General features: G+C 34.7%; 1 protein-coding gene across 9 annotated transcripts in view; it reads right to left on the reverse strand.

Moving 5' to 3' along the window:
- WDR72 (WD repeat domain 72) overlaps positions 1 to 17,238 on the reverse strand; it is a 103,514-nt gene that overhangs the window by 64,216 nt on the left and 22,060 nt on the right. For 8 of the 9 annotated variants that reach the window (XM_086848907.1, XM_023934038.2, XM_023934043.2 and 5 more), the window contains 4 exons: positions 16,806 to 17,051; positions 16,061 to 16,281; positions 14,564 to 14,759; positions 4,274 to 4,476 (listed from right to left, as the gene is read on the reverse strand). In XM_086848907.1, the coding sequence (XP_086705033.1) occupies positions 4,274 to 4,476; positions 14,564 to 14,759; positions 16,061 to 16,281; positions 16,806 to 17,051 (866 nt within the window). The remainder of the gene's footprint in view (positions 1 to 4,273; positions 4,477 to 14,563; positions 14,760 to 16,060; positions 16,282 to 16,805; positions 17,052 to 17,238) is intronic. The other variant, XM_023934039.2, reaches the window with a different exon arrangement.

Below are 17,238 nucleotides of genomic sequence, written 5' to 3' on the forward strand. Positions count from 1 at the left end.
AGACACATCCAGCTTTTTATGTGCATCAATGAAATCTTCATATGACACACTGAAGCATTTCAATTTTTTTTTAAAATCAGTTCTTCACAGAGCTCCAATTTTCAAACAGAACTAAAAGATATAATGAGAGCTAGCACCATACAAACACCATGAGCAGAGTCTAGTGTGTACTCTATTGTAATTAAGACCAGTGATTCAATACCTATTGCTACTGGCCAGGTATCATAGCAACCTTGTGTCACTGAATACTGCTGGAAAACTGTTCAGCACTAGCAAGACCATGCTTCAGGAAAATCTACAATGGCACTACAGATTGTCAACATCTGTGGGGGTTGTTACAGGGAGAACAACAAAGAAACCTGCTTTAAAAAAACCCTATACTTAGAAAATGGACAGGGATACTACAGTGGCACTACACAATGATAAAAAAACCACAAAGACAAAGGAAAGAACATTTTTTGTCATTACTTACACAACTTATGCACCCACATCCTAACATCCATCCCTATAAACAGAGTTGCAATAATGCTGCATCATCACATTATTTATATATATCCACAAAGCACTTTTTCTTTTTAACACAAGCATCATTCACCACCAACATTAATCTGAAAATAAAACAGGCTCACTTCCAAAATAATATTTAAACTTTCACAAATGAACTCTAGATAGTCTTGTATAAATCTGCAAAAAAAAAAAAAAAAAAAAAAGAGAAAACAGGTTACTATGAACAAGAACCCAATATTGATTTTTCTGCGGTGCAGTAAAGCATCTCCATTCTATTTGGCTGCTGTCAAAGCCACTCTTTAACAGCTGGAGTCAAATTGCACTATTTACAGCAAGAGCCCTTGTCAAGTGGACCATAAGTATTCTAACAATACACTATTCAAATGGCACTTTGCCACACAAATTGCTGACTTGATGAATACCCTATGTCAATGACTAAGGCCAATATAAAAGTTTCATTTTTATGAGAGGTTTTACATTCACATATTAAGTAAAGCTTTCTTGAAGAACTATTAAGCTATATATTTTGTGTCTTTTGACATTAAAAATAATTAAAATCTGTTTAAATATATCAAAGGGATTTGACAACATTAATATGGATCTTGTGTTAACTGCATTTGTCACAGTCATCTGTTATTGGTACTCCCACTGGCACGTGCAGCACAATAAAAGAATTAAAATGGTCAAAACACCATGAAATCAAAACATTCTGCTTTTGTATCCGTGATTTACATGATGGCAAAAGTTTTGAAAGAAAGCCTTTGAAGCTGGACTACTGTGTGAGGATATTTATCTTTTTTAGGTTAGAGGAGAGAGAGAGACCATTATTTTGAAAATGTTCTTTCATCTTAAATATATGAATGGTAAAAACGTGATAATGGAAAGAATAAAAGCTGAATTTTACTTGCAGTCTTCATGTGGATCACTCATTATACAAAAGGATCACTCACAATTACAGTACCAACAGGACAGAATAGCTACCCACTCATTTTTCCTGTGACATAAATCTTCTGAAACTGAGTGCTTCAATATATGCTAAAAGTGATGATGGGGTTTTTGATAGAAAAATTATTAGCAATTTAGTATGTTGTTAAATTTCTAATACACAATTTGCCAAAGAAGGAAATTGATTATGAAATACTCATTCTATATTAAAACCCTCTGATAATCTGGAAGTTTAACATGTGTAGTAATTATACACTTCAATTAATACAGCATAGAATGTTCAAGTCTGATAACCACAGTCCTCTAATTAATTGGGATCTGAATTTCCAGAATATTTCAAGATGCTAAAATACAATGGAGCAAAAGAGTCAATAGAGGACTTTTTGAAAAACCTGAAAAAGTTCTCTGCACAAAACTTAAAAAAAACAGCAGACTTGATATCAAGCCTTCAATTCAGCACTAACAGAAAAGTGCTAAAAAAGCTACAGTTCCACACTCCTTTTGTGTAGCCAGCACTGAGCTTCTGCAATAGCATTAAGGGGACTTCCATTGTTATGTTTTTCCCAGGTTCAGCTACACTAAATACATTTAGGCTCCAGCATCTCCTACACCAATCTACAGAACCCTCTCTAATGCAGATGCAAGAGGGAAGAAGCTCTGAATGTACTGGATGACACAAGTTTGATGAATGCAAAGTGTTTTCCCAAGTACAGAACCTAATTTATTATGAATTTAGACAAACTTAACAGGTCTGCAGTAACAAAAAAACATGAAACTAAAAAAGACTTTTTCTGTCAAAATTTCTTTAAGAAACATCAATAGTATTCTTAATATGTTTGCATTTGGACAAGGTAATTCATGAACAATATTTAAACATGAAAATAGACTATTCTTTTGGAAATCAGAGTAGACAAGACTTAGATCAAAAAAAGCACTACAAATTATTACATTTCCACAGTTTCCTGTTGTGGTATTTCTTCCAGTTTAAGATCATGATAATTCCCAAAACATGTTAAACTCCACACTTTTAAGTTGACAAAAAACTGTTTTCCCATATTTCATAATCAGCACATTTTCTTTCCTTCCACCTTGTTAAACCCATGCAATTTTCACTTTAATAGATGTGCCTAAAACTACTTACCAAACAACTAACAAAACTTTTTTCCTTTGTTCCTATTTAAGAAGGCAAGAAACTATTCCTTTTAACAAACTAACAGGGAGATCAGATTCTGTGCCAATGGCCAACTAGTGCACCATCTGCCCCACAACATGCTCAGCAGGATTACACGCTAATAAGACTTTTCAGAAAATGGGATCAAAAAGAACTTTAGAAATCAGACTAAGGTTAGTAAAAGGTCAAAGAAAAATATTAAGAGTTAAACTACAATCATTAGAAACTCAATGTTATATGTAAATTTTAAGATACAATGAAGAATAGACCATAAAACTCAAGAGTGAGGGTTTGGATCAAGCTGTACTTTATCAGTTTTGAAATATCTTCTACTTCATTTCCTTTTATTAATAAAGCCAGAATAAAGGCCAGAGACCATTCTGAAGGCTGTTTCTATATGTGATTGAGAGAAAGCATTTTTCATTCTCAATACTTGTGGTAAAATAATTTCTATGTACACTGAGGTTTGAGGAATAGCTGACATGACTTTCCCTGTTTATTGCAAAGAACAGAATTCCCAAAACTCATTAATTAAAAAGTGGTAAGCAAGAACGAACAACATGAAAGCCCTATTCTTAAGATACACTTTCATCAAGAGTTCAGTGAATATATTACCTCCTGATGCATAAATTTGGTTTAAGAAAATAGGTTTGTACCTGATTTTTCTACATGAAAAAAACAATACCTATCTCATTGAATTTGAGATCGTATTAAACTAGAGATAGTACAATAACCAGTTTTAAAATTAGCAAATATTTACTATATTAATTTTTTTAAATCTACAAACAACTGATAAAAGTATAGATATATCTAGGCCACAAGAAAATAGAGTGACTATTGCATTTTTAATCTTCTCATTATTTAACATCTCTGTACTAGCTTTCTCAGTTTTAACTGTACATTAACACTCCTTGAAGCCTATTTCCGTCTATTACTTATTCAAAACAAAAAGAAAGAGCAAATCTTCTCCATCAGTCACAATTAGTTAGTTTAATGATTTTGGTAGAAAAGTATTTCTAGATAAAGCTAAACACAACACTCTCCCTGGCTAATTCTCTCTTGAAGATGGTCATACCTATTTGCAGCCACGCAAGAGCATTACCATCTCATTTTTAACCAATAAGATGCCAAATTTAATCACACTAATAAAAGCATAAGGCACTTACAGTCTATTCTGTGATGATGCTAACAGAAAACACACATCCAATAAAAATTGTCCCTGAACAACAGGGATCTGTGGTCTCATTAGAAAAGCAATAAAAGACCAATAGCATTGGATCACGATGTGCTTGTTCTCAAGACACATTTGAACAGGTGAAAGGTGCATTCAGTTGTTCTCAGGATGCAATTGACAGGTGCAGTCACAAGCTAGAGGCATGAGGAAATAGGATCTAACTACAGGTAATAAGGTCTGAGAAAATCCTTTTGAGATTATCTATTAATGACCTTGTATAAGGCCCTCTTCCAATTTTCCTCATTTGTCTGTGACATGGGGTTGAAGGAAAGTTCATTCAGAAGAATGAAAAAAAGGAAGCCTTTATAAACTTAAAACCAAGCCACCATCCCACTTACATATCAGTGGGTGAAAGGGTAAAGAATTGAAATCACAACTAATTACTCTGGAGAAATGCATTACTCTACACTTCTTACCTTATCTGAAGATTTCTCTGCAGGAGTAAGAGAAGGGCCCATGCCATGCTTATATGAGCTGGAGTGTTTGGATCCAGAATTCTTGATTTGTTTTGACTCCTGAGACACAGGAAGTAGAGCATCTGCCACTAAGTATTCTGAATCTTCAATGGCAGCAAGAATTGCTCTTGCTGTTTCACCGGTTTCATGTCGTTCCAGAGTGCCTCGAGAAACACAACAGAAGTTGTAACTTTTTCAATGAGCTATACTATCACATCTCTATGTAAGCATCATAGTACTAATATAGTAAACTACATGTGAGCAAATAAATCACAGAATATTTACAGATGAGGCAAATAATTCCTCTTCTTAAAATATAAAATGTATTCTACACTATTGTTATTAAAAAAATAAAGCTTAATTGCTAAAGAAATTACTGCAGCAAATAACTTTGTTTCAGACCACAAGCAGCTCCAGATTTTTATATATTTACATGTGGAGTAAGATGCAATTTTCAAAAGGAGCCAAGGATATTCACAAAAATATCACTTGCCCTAACTGCTCAAAACAGTAATTTGTTTTCTCCTCACAAAGGCCTCACAGAGCATCTATATCATTAACACTGTAAACAACAACACATTTATGTAATATTTTAGTGCTGTCCTCTAGTGTTCTGGATTACAAATAGCAAGGGAAAGCTCAGTTTTTTTCATTCCATTCCTAAAAATTGTCAGATGTAAAGGTTTATACATGAATGTATATGTAGCTTAGTCATCAGGGTATGAACATGATGTTTCAGAGAGTATTTCATCACTTGTGTGGTTCTCTGGAATCTAAATCCTCTAGATGTTATACCCAGTTGTATGATTTTAGAAAAAAATTCATCTAGTAATAACTTTAGTAATACTATTTTAATTATAACTAACATTAAAGATATCAAAACTGAGCTTAAATATATTTGAAATGAGCTACTATTATATACTACACATTTCCTATAGGAATTAAAAGAAATTGCTGAAATAGCATGTTTCCTATAAATATCAGAGATAAAATACATCTGAAGGGTTTTTCAAGTATTAAATATCAGCTATAACACAAAATGTTTTTCCCTTAAGTTTGAATTCTTTTTACCCTCAAGTAATACAACATGAATTTTCCCTTTCACTCCTACAAGAAAAAAAATGTGTAACATTGAAGTTCTATCAGTAACACCTGCTAAAAATATTGGACTGGGATTGAGGGATCTCATACAATAAGTGTTTGTGTGTATATGTGTGTATAAAATCTCTTTATCTGAAATTATTTCTCTGAAACTCATTCATTTCTGTTCACTGCAGTATCACCTCTACTACTCATACGACAAAGTCTTTGAATTCAGAACAGAAGAAAATAAGGCACCTGATTCTTTGTCCCCTATAAAAATCAGTTGAATACCACAGATTACTGCAATATTACACTGAAAGAAGAATCATCCCCAATTGGTTTTAATGTGCCATTTTCTTAATTCCTCCCCAGGACTTGCAGCCAGTGTCACGGGGACAGTTACTGAAAGTTGCCCAAAAGGTCTTCCCTAGTCAGACTGTCCACAAAGCCCCCAGCACTGACACATTTCAGTACTTCAGGAACACAAAATCACGTGTACAGATGCCTACAAGAGATGATTATACAGCTCATGCTGGACATGAGCAAACATTCTTAAAAGTACTACAGCATTTGCAAGGTGAAGTCTGGAAATAATACAGTCACTCAACAAATATCATTTTGGCCTCTTATATGTGTAAAGTAGCCTTTCAAGTTGTTAACATACCACAGAACTATGTGGATTATTCAGAGAAAAATATAAACAAAAATTCAATGAAATCATTGTTCTTCCTACTTTTAAGTGGAGGGGCTGAAGCTTTCTCTGTCACCTTCTGTGGCAAGTCCACTACACAGTGAATATTTGTATGCATAAAAAAATTTTAGTTCACAGAAAAAGAAACATATCAGAAGCAGTAAAAGATACAGAAAATGTGACAGCAGAATTTAACCTTGGAAGGCAATGGCCTGAATGGAATATACTGGTATTCTTGACATACATGAAAGCAAATTCAGGTTTTATATATTTAACACATCTTATTTTAAACAGATGACAGATATGCTTCCATACATTATAGACTTACCAAGTGTAAAGTGAGAAACCACCAACAGGTTGTTGGATTACCAAACATTTCTGCTGCAAACTCTTTTTTAAGTGCATCAGGACAATGCCATTGTAAGCATACCATTTTTTGGGTAGTTTGGAGAAGAGAAAATTAACATCAACTGAAAAAAGCCCTTCTGAGCTCACGCTAAGCAAGAAATAGGGCTTGGCTTCTCACATGGAGAATTTATAATCAGTTTGGGTCTTTTTCCTATTAATTTTTCTTTTTAAAGCACATTTATAGAGAGGAACATTGAATAGCAAATACCCTGGACAAACAGCTTATTCTCTTACTAGCAAAACATTGTGGCATCCTGGAAACAATTTGAAAAACTCCTATTACATCTTTAAATCATTTATATATCAGTCATAACAGCTATCTCAAATTTCTTCTAAGAAGCACCTTCCAGAAGATGTCTATTTTCTTAAAAAAACCCCATTCTTTCTTACATCTACTACCCAATCCTGTTCCCTATTATAAACATCTGTATGCACAGGTTTGTGTGTACAGCTGGAGCCACAACAAAATGGCACAAAGTGCATAGGAAAATGTGTGATCATGAAAGTATTACAAAGTATTTATATTATATCCTTAACTTTACTCTTCTGAAGAGCCCAAAATACTCATTTACAGATGAAGTAGTTGGCAGCGACAAAATAAAGGAAGAGACCTATATTCTGTGATGCCTGAATACATCTGAGAAACAAACAGGAAGGATGAGAGGAAAGGATTTAGAAACCTGTATGCATGATGACGACTTTCTGACCAGTGCAAACAGTCAAAATGATACTGGGGCAGGGTGATTATTGCTCAGAAACTGTTATTTGAATATACTGTCTCTGATTTTAAAGGAAAATAAAGTGTAAGAAAAGACAAAGCTTGTACACACGAGAAATAAAATTCACTCTCAAACAAAGTATTTAAATCTGAATAAGCCCAAAGGATTTTGATTGAGGAGCATAAAATAACAATGGATGAAACTGAAGAGATAGGGGTGTCTACACAGCAGCAACACCACTGCTATGACCCTCTACTATACATACAAAATACAGAAAAAGAATGTCTTTATCTCTCTAAAGCTGTGACCATGGCAACCAAGTCTCAGGAACAGTCAAGAGTGGAGTATTTCACTCTCCTGGGCAGCTCTGGACCACCAGATGCGACTGGCTGGAGACTGCTACAACATCTTATTCTTCCTGTGGACCAAGTACTACAAATTGTGTCTCTTGGTGTTAGTGCTGTCCAGACAGTTCTCTGGGTTCTGCATACTGAAGGACGGATGTATTTTTACTGGAGAGGTCACGCATATTTTCCTGCCTCAAGACGAGGCATTCACTGCCATCACATGACCTGTCATATCATCAGGCTCCAGTGCTTTCTGTTTGCTGTCACAGCTAAAGCATCAAAAATCCTCAACACTGCAGTGCTGCTGTGACCTAGTAATTCAGATGACTCTTACAGCATAACAGTGCTGTGTGAATGAGAAATTATTTCACAGCTGATTTTATTTAAAAACAGCATGTGTGTCAAGAACAAATGCTTCACTAATAGTCAAAACGGAAAACGCCTCTCAGAGCAAGTACCATCTGTAACATTAGTTGGTTTATTTCCTGTTAAGATCTTTTCCATAAATACCCATTTCACCTGAAACTCTCCCAACATGCTTTCTACTTTGATGGTAGAGTAAGGCATACAGAAATTTTATGTTCCTTGCTACCAAAATGCTTGAATTTTACAATTCTACAATCTTGCTCCAAGACAGTTATGAAACACTTTGTGTTGTATTGCTAGTGCTACCACTCCAATATAAATTGGCTCAAAACAGATGGAACAAACTTTACATTAAGAATAGTTATTCCAACCAATACCAAGACAAAAGTAAATGCCACCTAGCAAATAGAAATTGACTAGATTACACAAATTAACATATTATATTGTTACATCTATTAAAATAATCTAATAATACTTTAAAAGGTATTTTACTTATAAGGAAGAGATTAAAAATGGAGATGCACTGTGATGTGTCTTTGCAGATCCTTTTTACTCATTTTTGCATTTGGAAGATTTCTGTCATGTCCAACTCTGTGTGTTAATGACATTCTTCAGAACAGACACTTTCAGAAGAGCATTAGAAAACTACTGTCAATATCCTTCAGCTGAAAAAAAGCTATGAAGAACAACACAAAAAACTACTGAAATCTAGCTTATAATGATGGTTTATATATGTGGGTAAAAAGAGCAATTCCCCAATGCAGCCAGTCCTTACCTCGGGATTTCTGATGCAGGCATAAGACCCCAAAAGAAAGGACACTCCCATTCTCTCCCTGACTCCATCTAAACTGTTCCAAACAATAAATGTGCTAAACTGGGCTGAATGGAAGAAGTTACCCACTCTGAACTTAGAAGATATGCAAGTAGTTTGCATCTACTCCTTTATCACAAACTGAAAGATGGAAGGAGAATCTATCCCTTAGTGTCTGGAATGAAACCCCTCCCTGGCATGCACTCTTCTGACTGCACTGGATCACAGCAGTTTTCAGTTACACTTCCTATATACATATATACACACATGTATGAAATCTTATTTATTAACAATAAGAATGGAGACCAATTATCAACTTGAGGGAACAGACACATACAGCTAAACTCCATACATGTCCCACAAAGTATACAGAAACATACATGTGTGTATGCATACATATGAGTATACACTCTTGTATACTGACAAGAGTCAGGTATCCTCAGCTTTAGCAAATTGGGAAAAAGATGACACCACCTTCTTTTTTTTACCGAGACAGGCTTTCCCAGGCTCCACTACCCTTTATTATTCTACATCAATAAGTATTTACTGAATGATGACTCAAATTTAAAGAGCTATGAAATATTCAAGTACAAGCTACAGACTGACCCGAGGCTTACACGTATGAAATATAAGATGCAATAAAAAAAGAGGCAAAACATTAGTTAAGTTTTACCTTACGACTGACAAAAACAAACAAAAAAAAGCCCCACGCCCAACTGCTAAGTTCCACAAGGTGTACATATTAGTTTTTAAAGCTTATTTGGAGATTTGCAGATCATTCAGCTATGCAAAATTCATTTAAAAAGAAACAAGAAGGTAGTGACTGCTATGACTTTGACCCTAAACCATGGCCTCCAGCAGATGAAACATAACCACAGGATTTATCAGTTAGGCCACATTCACCCACTCAGATCTAATTCTGACCAATGACCTGAAGAGAAAAAGAGAATAATGGAGAGACAGGGAAAATGAAAAATATACCAAAAGAGATTGTAAATCTCTAAATTTTACAAAGACAAAAAGGTCGCAAAAGTGTATTATAATTAGTCTTGGTTCTACAATTATCTAGGCAAAAATCTTAGTAATGACCAACTTTACTTTGATAGAGTTCTAAATTTTAATGCAACTATACAACTTATTTTCTCACAGACACCTGAAGTTTAAGCCTTAACTTTCTAAAGTTTAATCCCTAATTTCTGTATGGGATGAGAAAAGTTGTCAGACATACTAAATAAATATCTACTTTGGAAAAAAAAGGCAACCAAACAACCCAAACCTCACCCTTCAAATTCTTCAACTCATGTGATACTTGCTGTTTACTACTGGTTTAGAAGTCTCATTGTTGGTACCAATTTTAAAAATATTGGAGCATATATAACCACATAAAATTATCTTTAAACAGTATTTGAAAACCTTCCAGCATGTTTGACCATCAATATGATCAAAGGTTTGATCCATAACGTCACTATCTGCAGAGTCATTTTATTTCCTCCATGGCAGGTGTGCTTATGAAACAGCAGAGGTTTCATGCTACACTTAAATACATTGCTGTGGCGTTAACTGGAATTACTTTCAGAGTATTTCTGAACTCTTCTCTATTTTTCGTAAAGTTTCTTATGATCATACTGATGGATTTGACTAGTGCTAGACACTGTATATCTTATTAGGGCTGACAAACTCATTTAAAGGCTGGTTTATTTTATTGATACCTGTACAGCTTTTAAATGCTTGAGGTAAAATTTTCTATGCTTGACAGCTATCTTAAAGTGGTGCAATTTTTTTTTCTTTCTCAACAGAAGTGTCTTAAGTCATTTATCATCCTTGTTAAAGCCATGAAACACAAGTGTTTCAGAAAAAACTTCATGCCTTTAAGTATGGACTCAAAGTGGAACAATCACCATCTGTGAACTGAACGTCCAAGCTGACGCCTTTTTCCCACCACAGCGACAGCCTGGCTTGAAGCACTGCTGCTTTTCCTGCTTCCTCCAGCAAGAGAGCTCCATATGGACCATTCCACTCCGTGACAGAGTCAGTCTCATTACAGTGAATGGAAGTGGCAAGTCATCACTTAGCAAAGAAAACCTCTGAAATGAGGTAGCAGATACTGCTATGTACATCTCTGGTATATGCAGTACATCAGAACATGGGGGGTTTAAAATTACATATCACCTAGACTGTTCTCAGAATAATTCTGTAAAAAACACTGCCATTCTTAGGATTTCTGGTTTGTTAGAAGCAAAGACAACTGTATGGTTCCGCACTTAAAAAGAAAATGGCAGGACTATTGTTACTAAGCACTCTGATACTGTGATAATAAGCACATCAAAATACAAGAAAAAGTATTCTATTCAGAGGATTCAAGTAGACCACAAATAGGAAAAGCAATGCACAAGCAGTGTGGATAAAACAAAATACTGTATATGTATTTAGTTACTGTCTATTATTTACTGATAATTTTTGACCTTCCCTGGAAAGGATTGTAAGCAGTTAGTTTTGGCTGTTCAGATCTGACCTCAAAAACACTTTTTAGGCATATATTAGAATTTTATTTTCCTGTTGGAGCTAGAAACATGTAAGACAGTTATGAAAATTTGAACTTCCTGGGGGAGTATGAAAAAATCACAATATAGCCAGTGTAAAGCTAACACTATGATAACTGAACAATAAATTGAAGTTTTATTAAGTGAAGTTATTCTATCTTTAAACCCAAACTAAACATATCATTAACAATAAATCAAAACAGAGCTATGTTTGCAAGGCAAAAGAAAATAACAGGTAATTTGAAAATGATTCATTCTGCAAGTATTATGAACTTCAAGGAATAAATTAACTTTAAACTTTTACTAAGTGAAAAACAATTCATCATAGATAGATGAAGATTGTTAACTCTGAGCAAGGAAGATTGCTATTTAATGTCCACCCATTCATTCCTCTCTGTTAATACAAGATGGATCTAAAGGTAGCTTGGTAGACACATTGTCATATCCTGTACACAGAACGCAAAAATCCTTTGATCCTTTTTTTAGTATATCTCATTGTAATGACATTCACTTTTCTAAAAAAGCAAAGATACCAACTGGTTAGGAAAATGTAGAAACAATACAGATAACAGCTAATTTCCTTACTGAAGGGGATTTCAAGTGGCGGCTATTGGAAGAAAGATTCTACACTTTAATTAGAATAAAATTTGTTATTGATTTTTATATTTGTCTTCTAGCACACAAGTTTGGAGCATATCCTGTACACATACTATATTAATATTCCAAATGTATGATTAGATCAATATTCATTGTCATGGAAAGATATTCCACTGTAATGGAAAGTTGCTGTATACATATATTAAAATTTAGGTAAAATACATTAAACCACACAGATATTATTTCATGGTCTCTGTATTGTTTTCTATATCACAACCCACATGCAGGTGCATTATCAACATTTTAACTTAGAATAATTTTACTTTGCTCTGTAAATCAAGGGAATAAAAGAGTATAATTAAATTTCTCCTATTCTAGACCTGTAAGAGAAACACCTTTTGCCTTTTCTTCCTCCACCTTCTTTAGACTTGTCTTCTATTCAGTAGGCAAGAGATACAGACTAAAATGACACTTGAAGTCAACTATACTCCTATTTAACATTTCAGCATAAACTATGCTGAAATCCTAATTATTTAGAATACATGCAGACTATTGTACACAGAAAACTCCCCAGTCATGATGTAAAATAAGGTTATCTTTGTAAACCTCATGAAAAGAGAATACAAGTTGTACACAAAATAGCACTAGAGTTTAATCTAGGACACAAAGTTTCTTCTGCCTCATAAAGTGATGATTATGAAAGTCTGTTGAGACAAACATTTTTAGATTCTTTGGAATGCTTTCTGTACAAGTGTGTCAACCTCTGTCACAGGAAACTGGACAATGAACTGTTATGCACAATGAAATCTTCCATCTTTAAGGGTCACCCTATTATTACCTGATGGAAGAACCATTCTAGACTCAGTGGTACTAGGTCTCAACTTTTCTAAAGTGACCTGAAAAACTCAACAGAATTATTGGTGACTCTACAACAGTGTAGATATTGAACTATTCATAGAAATTTCTTAATCCACAGCCTGAAATTGTAAACAGACCAGCTGTTTTCCCAGCCATCCATTACCTTTTGCACAGGAACACTGTTCAGATTTATTTTGTTAACTGCAAACAGAGACATATGAGTCTGACACAATATTCCACTGACTTTAACTTACATGCAAAGCCCAAGTCATGATGCTAACTGCATAGCCAGAAGAAATAGAAACACTTTTTGACTGTAGAAGCAATAAAAGCTATCTCATGTCCCTTTCCACAATGGAATTCAAGCACAAGGCTACCACTCAGATTTTATCCTATTTAACTGAGTTAGGGAATATGTGCAGAGGTAACTGTAGGCAAGTGGTACTATGTGTGGTTGCCCATTCATTTGCCAACAGATGAAATCCTGATGAAGGGATTCCTTTCAGAGGCACCTTCCTGCAGAGGTGCCTCAGTGATGCTGTGTACATCTCTGTCACACATCTGAACAACGCTTTGTCTGCCTGAGTGCCACTGAAGTATCTACATAGCTCTTGATCTAGGTCAGGCCAATTTCAAGGATCAACGCCATGACCTCTTGTGTTCTGCTGCAATACAGATGTAATTCAACATTAAAGCAACTACAGTATATCCTACTAGGCTTTCTCAGGTATTGACCCTAGATGGCACCTTTTAGTCAGCAATGCATAACAGGAACAACAACAAAAGATTTGTTAATTGCTACTGTATAGCAAATAACAGCATCTTTTCCTGTGTACCAGCTACTCTTAAAGAGGTGGTGATTGTGGCACTCATTCTTCCCTCATACTTGTAACAAATGACACTTTTAGCAATCTGCACCCTGAGTATGTAATATGCATGAGCAGTGGTATCAATTTTACTTTCTCTTTAATCTTGAAATCGGCAATGGTTTTATGAGTGAAGGAGGGACAATTCAAATATACTCTGATTTTTCGTGTTTGTCTAAAGCAAACCATGTAGTTAGTGTGTTGGAATAACCTGTTAAATAAATTGTGAACTCAGTGCTCAGTTATTAAAATCCAATTTTACTGCAGTTTTAACATGTTGTGCATTTCAGTGGTTCTGGACTCAATGCACCTTCTTCCTCTAAGGAAGCTCTGAATTACCCGGACACTCATATTGTAGTGTCTAATACCATTACAACCTCTAACAGTTCTATCTGTTCAAGCTCAAATAACTACATTTATTACCCATATGAATCAGCATGACATTCTCAAATCACCTGGGAATCTACAGTTTAACCTGAAAACACTCAGCTTTAGTTTTGCTGACTACACAGTTGTGAACTTTACAATTATCTTCCACTATTAACTAATTATCAATTAAATCAAAATATCTCAGATTATGAATTTTTGGAGGAAAGCATAGCTTTGTGCTCCAACTTGGGACAATTTTGACTGAAAACAGTCATTTTAATAAGTTTTGTTTTTATTTACAGCTCCCAGGAGTATTCTACTCAATTCACTGCCATATCAGCTAAACTTCTGAGTAACAGTATCAGATTTAAGATTCTCGATTTTACTAGTGCCATACCTTGAGCCATAAGAAAATTTTCTTTATTTCTTTTTTGTATAAACATTGAAACTCTCCAATTCCTATAATCAATGTGTTAGTATTTCTACTAATGTTTTCACCTTCTAAAAATTATGTTCCTATAACACCACATGACGGACAAACCTTCAGGAAAGTGAGGAAAACAAAAACAAATAGGATGACCCCTTTGTATTATTACCTGTTTCAATTTCCCAAACATAAACTGAGTTGTCTTCACATCCAACAATTAGCACATTCTCAAGAGGGTCAAATTTTATCTTCTTCACAGGAAACAGATGCTTTCTGGCATGTAAGAGACACTCTCTCTTCTGAAGGTGTAGAACTGCTACTGAGTGGTCACTGCACACACAGCACACTATACTCTGGTCTCTTAACTGCAAAACAGAAAACTCAGGTTTCAACACTGTAACTACGTTCATAACCACATCATTTCAACTGGCCTAATAACAGAATTCCAGCAGTTTCTTTCCCAGAACATACTCATTTTAGAAAATTATTTTTTATTTCAGCCAACATCTTCAACTTGTTTTCAGAAGTCTAGCTAAACAATTCATTTCCTGATGGGAAAACATGCCTTCATCTTTGGTTTTTCAGTAATTTAAATATAATAAGTTAATTGCCATTTATTCACAGTATTAGCATATCAAAGCTATGATTATATAGCCAACTATACAGTAGCAGTTGTCCTACAAGAGAAAGCAGTAAAAAAATTACCTTAAACCAAATAGGTATTCATGTGATATAAAATTATGTCAGGTCTAAAAACAAAAGCCAAAGGTAACTTATTTCTAATAAAACAAACTAAGTTATGAAAATAATTTCATATTGTATGGATCTGATACTGCAAAGCCTTCCTTCCCTGCAGGTAATTTTTGGTGACACACAGGAATTCCCCTACAGAGCAATTCAGCTCTTTAAACAATGCTGAAGCAGCAGCCAGACAGGCATTAAATCCTACTCAGTTTTAAGAATTAAGATGAAAAGGAGCCCTACAAATATTAAAAACTTGGTTATTGCAAACCATTTTTTCACTACCTAATTTTGGCATGTAAGTGAACTGTGAGTCATTCATTAGTATCAATTATGTGTTTGCAGGCTAAGAGGAAAAATGGAAATCCCAGCCCCAGAGAATATAAGGTTCAAAAGTTACATAAAACATTCTGTACAGTAATGTACAGAATTAACTTTAAAATTCAATTAATTAGGAAAAACCTTTAAATTGTTCTGATTATAAAATGCAAAAACATACACATAAAGGACCAAAAAGATATTTCAGGGGCCAAAATGAAGTATACATATTTTAGAGCAATAGAGAAGATTAAAATACTATGTTCAAGCTCCTAGCCTTACTGAGTACATTCTTTAATTTTCAGGAGGAGGAGTTAATCAGATTGACATATAAGTTGATCATCATCATAATAAAAATGGTGAATAGAATGTTAAGAGCTTCAATTTAATATGTCACAAACTCAAGAATTCATGTCCCTACAATTAAAAGGAACTTTCAAAGACAAAAATTAAGTGAAAGTACAATATCTTAAAATGGTGTGGGCTAAAGTATTGCCAGACAGTGTTTTCTTTTTATTTTCTCTTGTATATAAATATATATACACGCACAGATGTGTATATAGAGATTTATTTTTTTGTTTGAGACATTTATTATGTTTTCACTTACTCTGTAGTGTTCTGGGGGTCTCAAGAGCTCTGTCACTGCACCAGACTGCAGATTAAACTGGTGTAGGATTCCTCCAGCAAATATATCCCAGCAGATCACGACAGAATCCTGACCCCCTGATAACAGCCAGCTTGGATCAAATCTCATTGATTGGTCATGTGGATAAAGTAAGCAAGTGACTCTGCTACTGTGACCATTCAAAACTTTATAAGGTAAATTATCTGAAACAAGATGGTACATGAATTATTTTTGCTCTTTAAGAATAAGAGTTCCATATCTTATAGCACATTTCCTGAAAATCAGGATAAATATAACCAACCTTTACATGGGATCAAAGAATTTTGGACCTGTTCTAAAAGAGAGAACAAAGGTCTACACTCTGAGCTTCACTACTGAGATGTACCCTTTATGTTCCCTTCAGTGGAATGATCTTTTAGAGAACAAATAAAAAAGAAAACTGCCAATATAGTGACATGCCACATATCTCACTTCTAGGGCATAACTAATCCCAAGCCATTCCCATTTTCCTACTAATGGAAAGCACCTTGGTAGTACTAAGCTGTGATCCAACAGATCAGATATGGAAAGAGAAAGATCATCACAATCTACCATTTTCCTCATTCCACTCCTGACCACCAGCCCTACTTTTCAGAGAATTTTTACAGGGATGACTAGAAGGGATGCCAGAAATATGAAGTCATGTGTGCTTGACTGAGATGAATCTGAACAAATTTTTAAAACTTACCTTTAAGAAAAGATATGTTTTCTAAAAGTCTTGCTCTTGCAGTTTTTAAACCTAATGTTACAAAAATTTTCCCATTTTCACATCCGCATACAAGCCTATCAAGACCAGGTATGTACACAGAGGAACTGACAACTGCATTTCCAAATCCATCTTCAGATCCACAAAGTTGATCAATAATGCCCTCTGACATGGAACGATGCTTATCAAAATTATCCTGAAGAGTCCACACGGTTGTAATTGGGATCTCTAGAGAGTGGGGCGGGAGGCCTTTTTTATTAATGCAAAACAAAATATACAAAACAAACTAAACAAACACACTTTTTCATCTCTTGATCACTTCCCTTAAATTATCCTTTTTGCAGTCTAGGGTTGGAAAGTCAGCAGTTGCTATTCCTCCTAACTACAGGCAATCACCACACAATGATTAAATGAG

Source organism: Cyanistes caeruleus, chromosome 13 (assembly GCF_971803275.1).
Source record: "Cyanistes caeruleus chromosome 13, bCyaCae1.hap1.1, whole genome shotgun sequence".
Lineage (NCBI taxonomy): Eukaryota > Metazoa > Chordata > Aves > Passeriformes > Paridae > Cyanistes > Cyanistes caeruleus.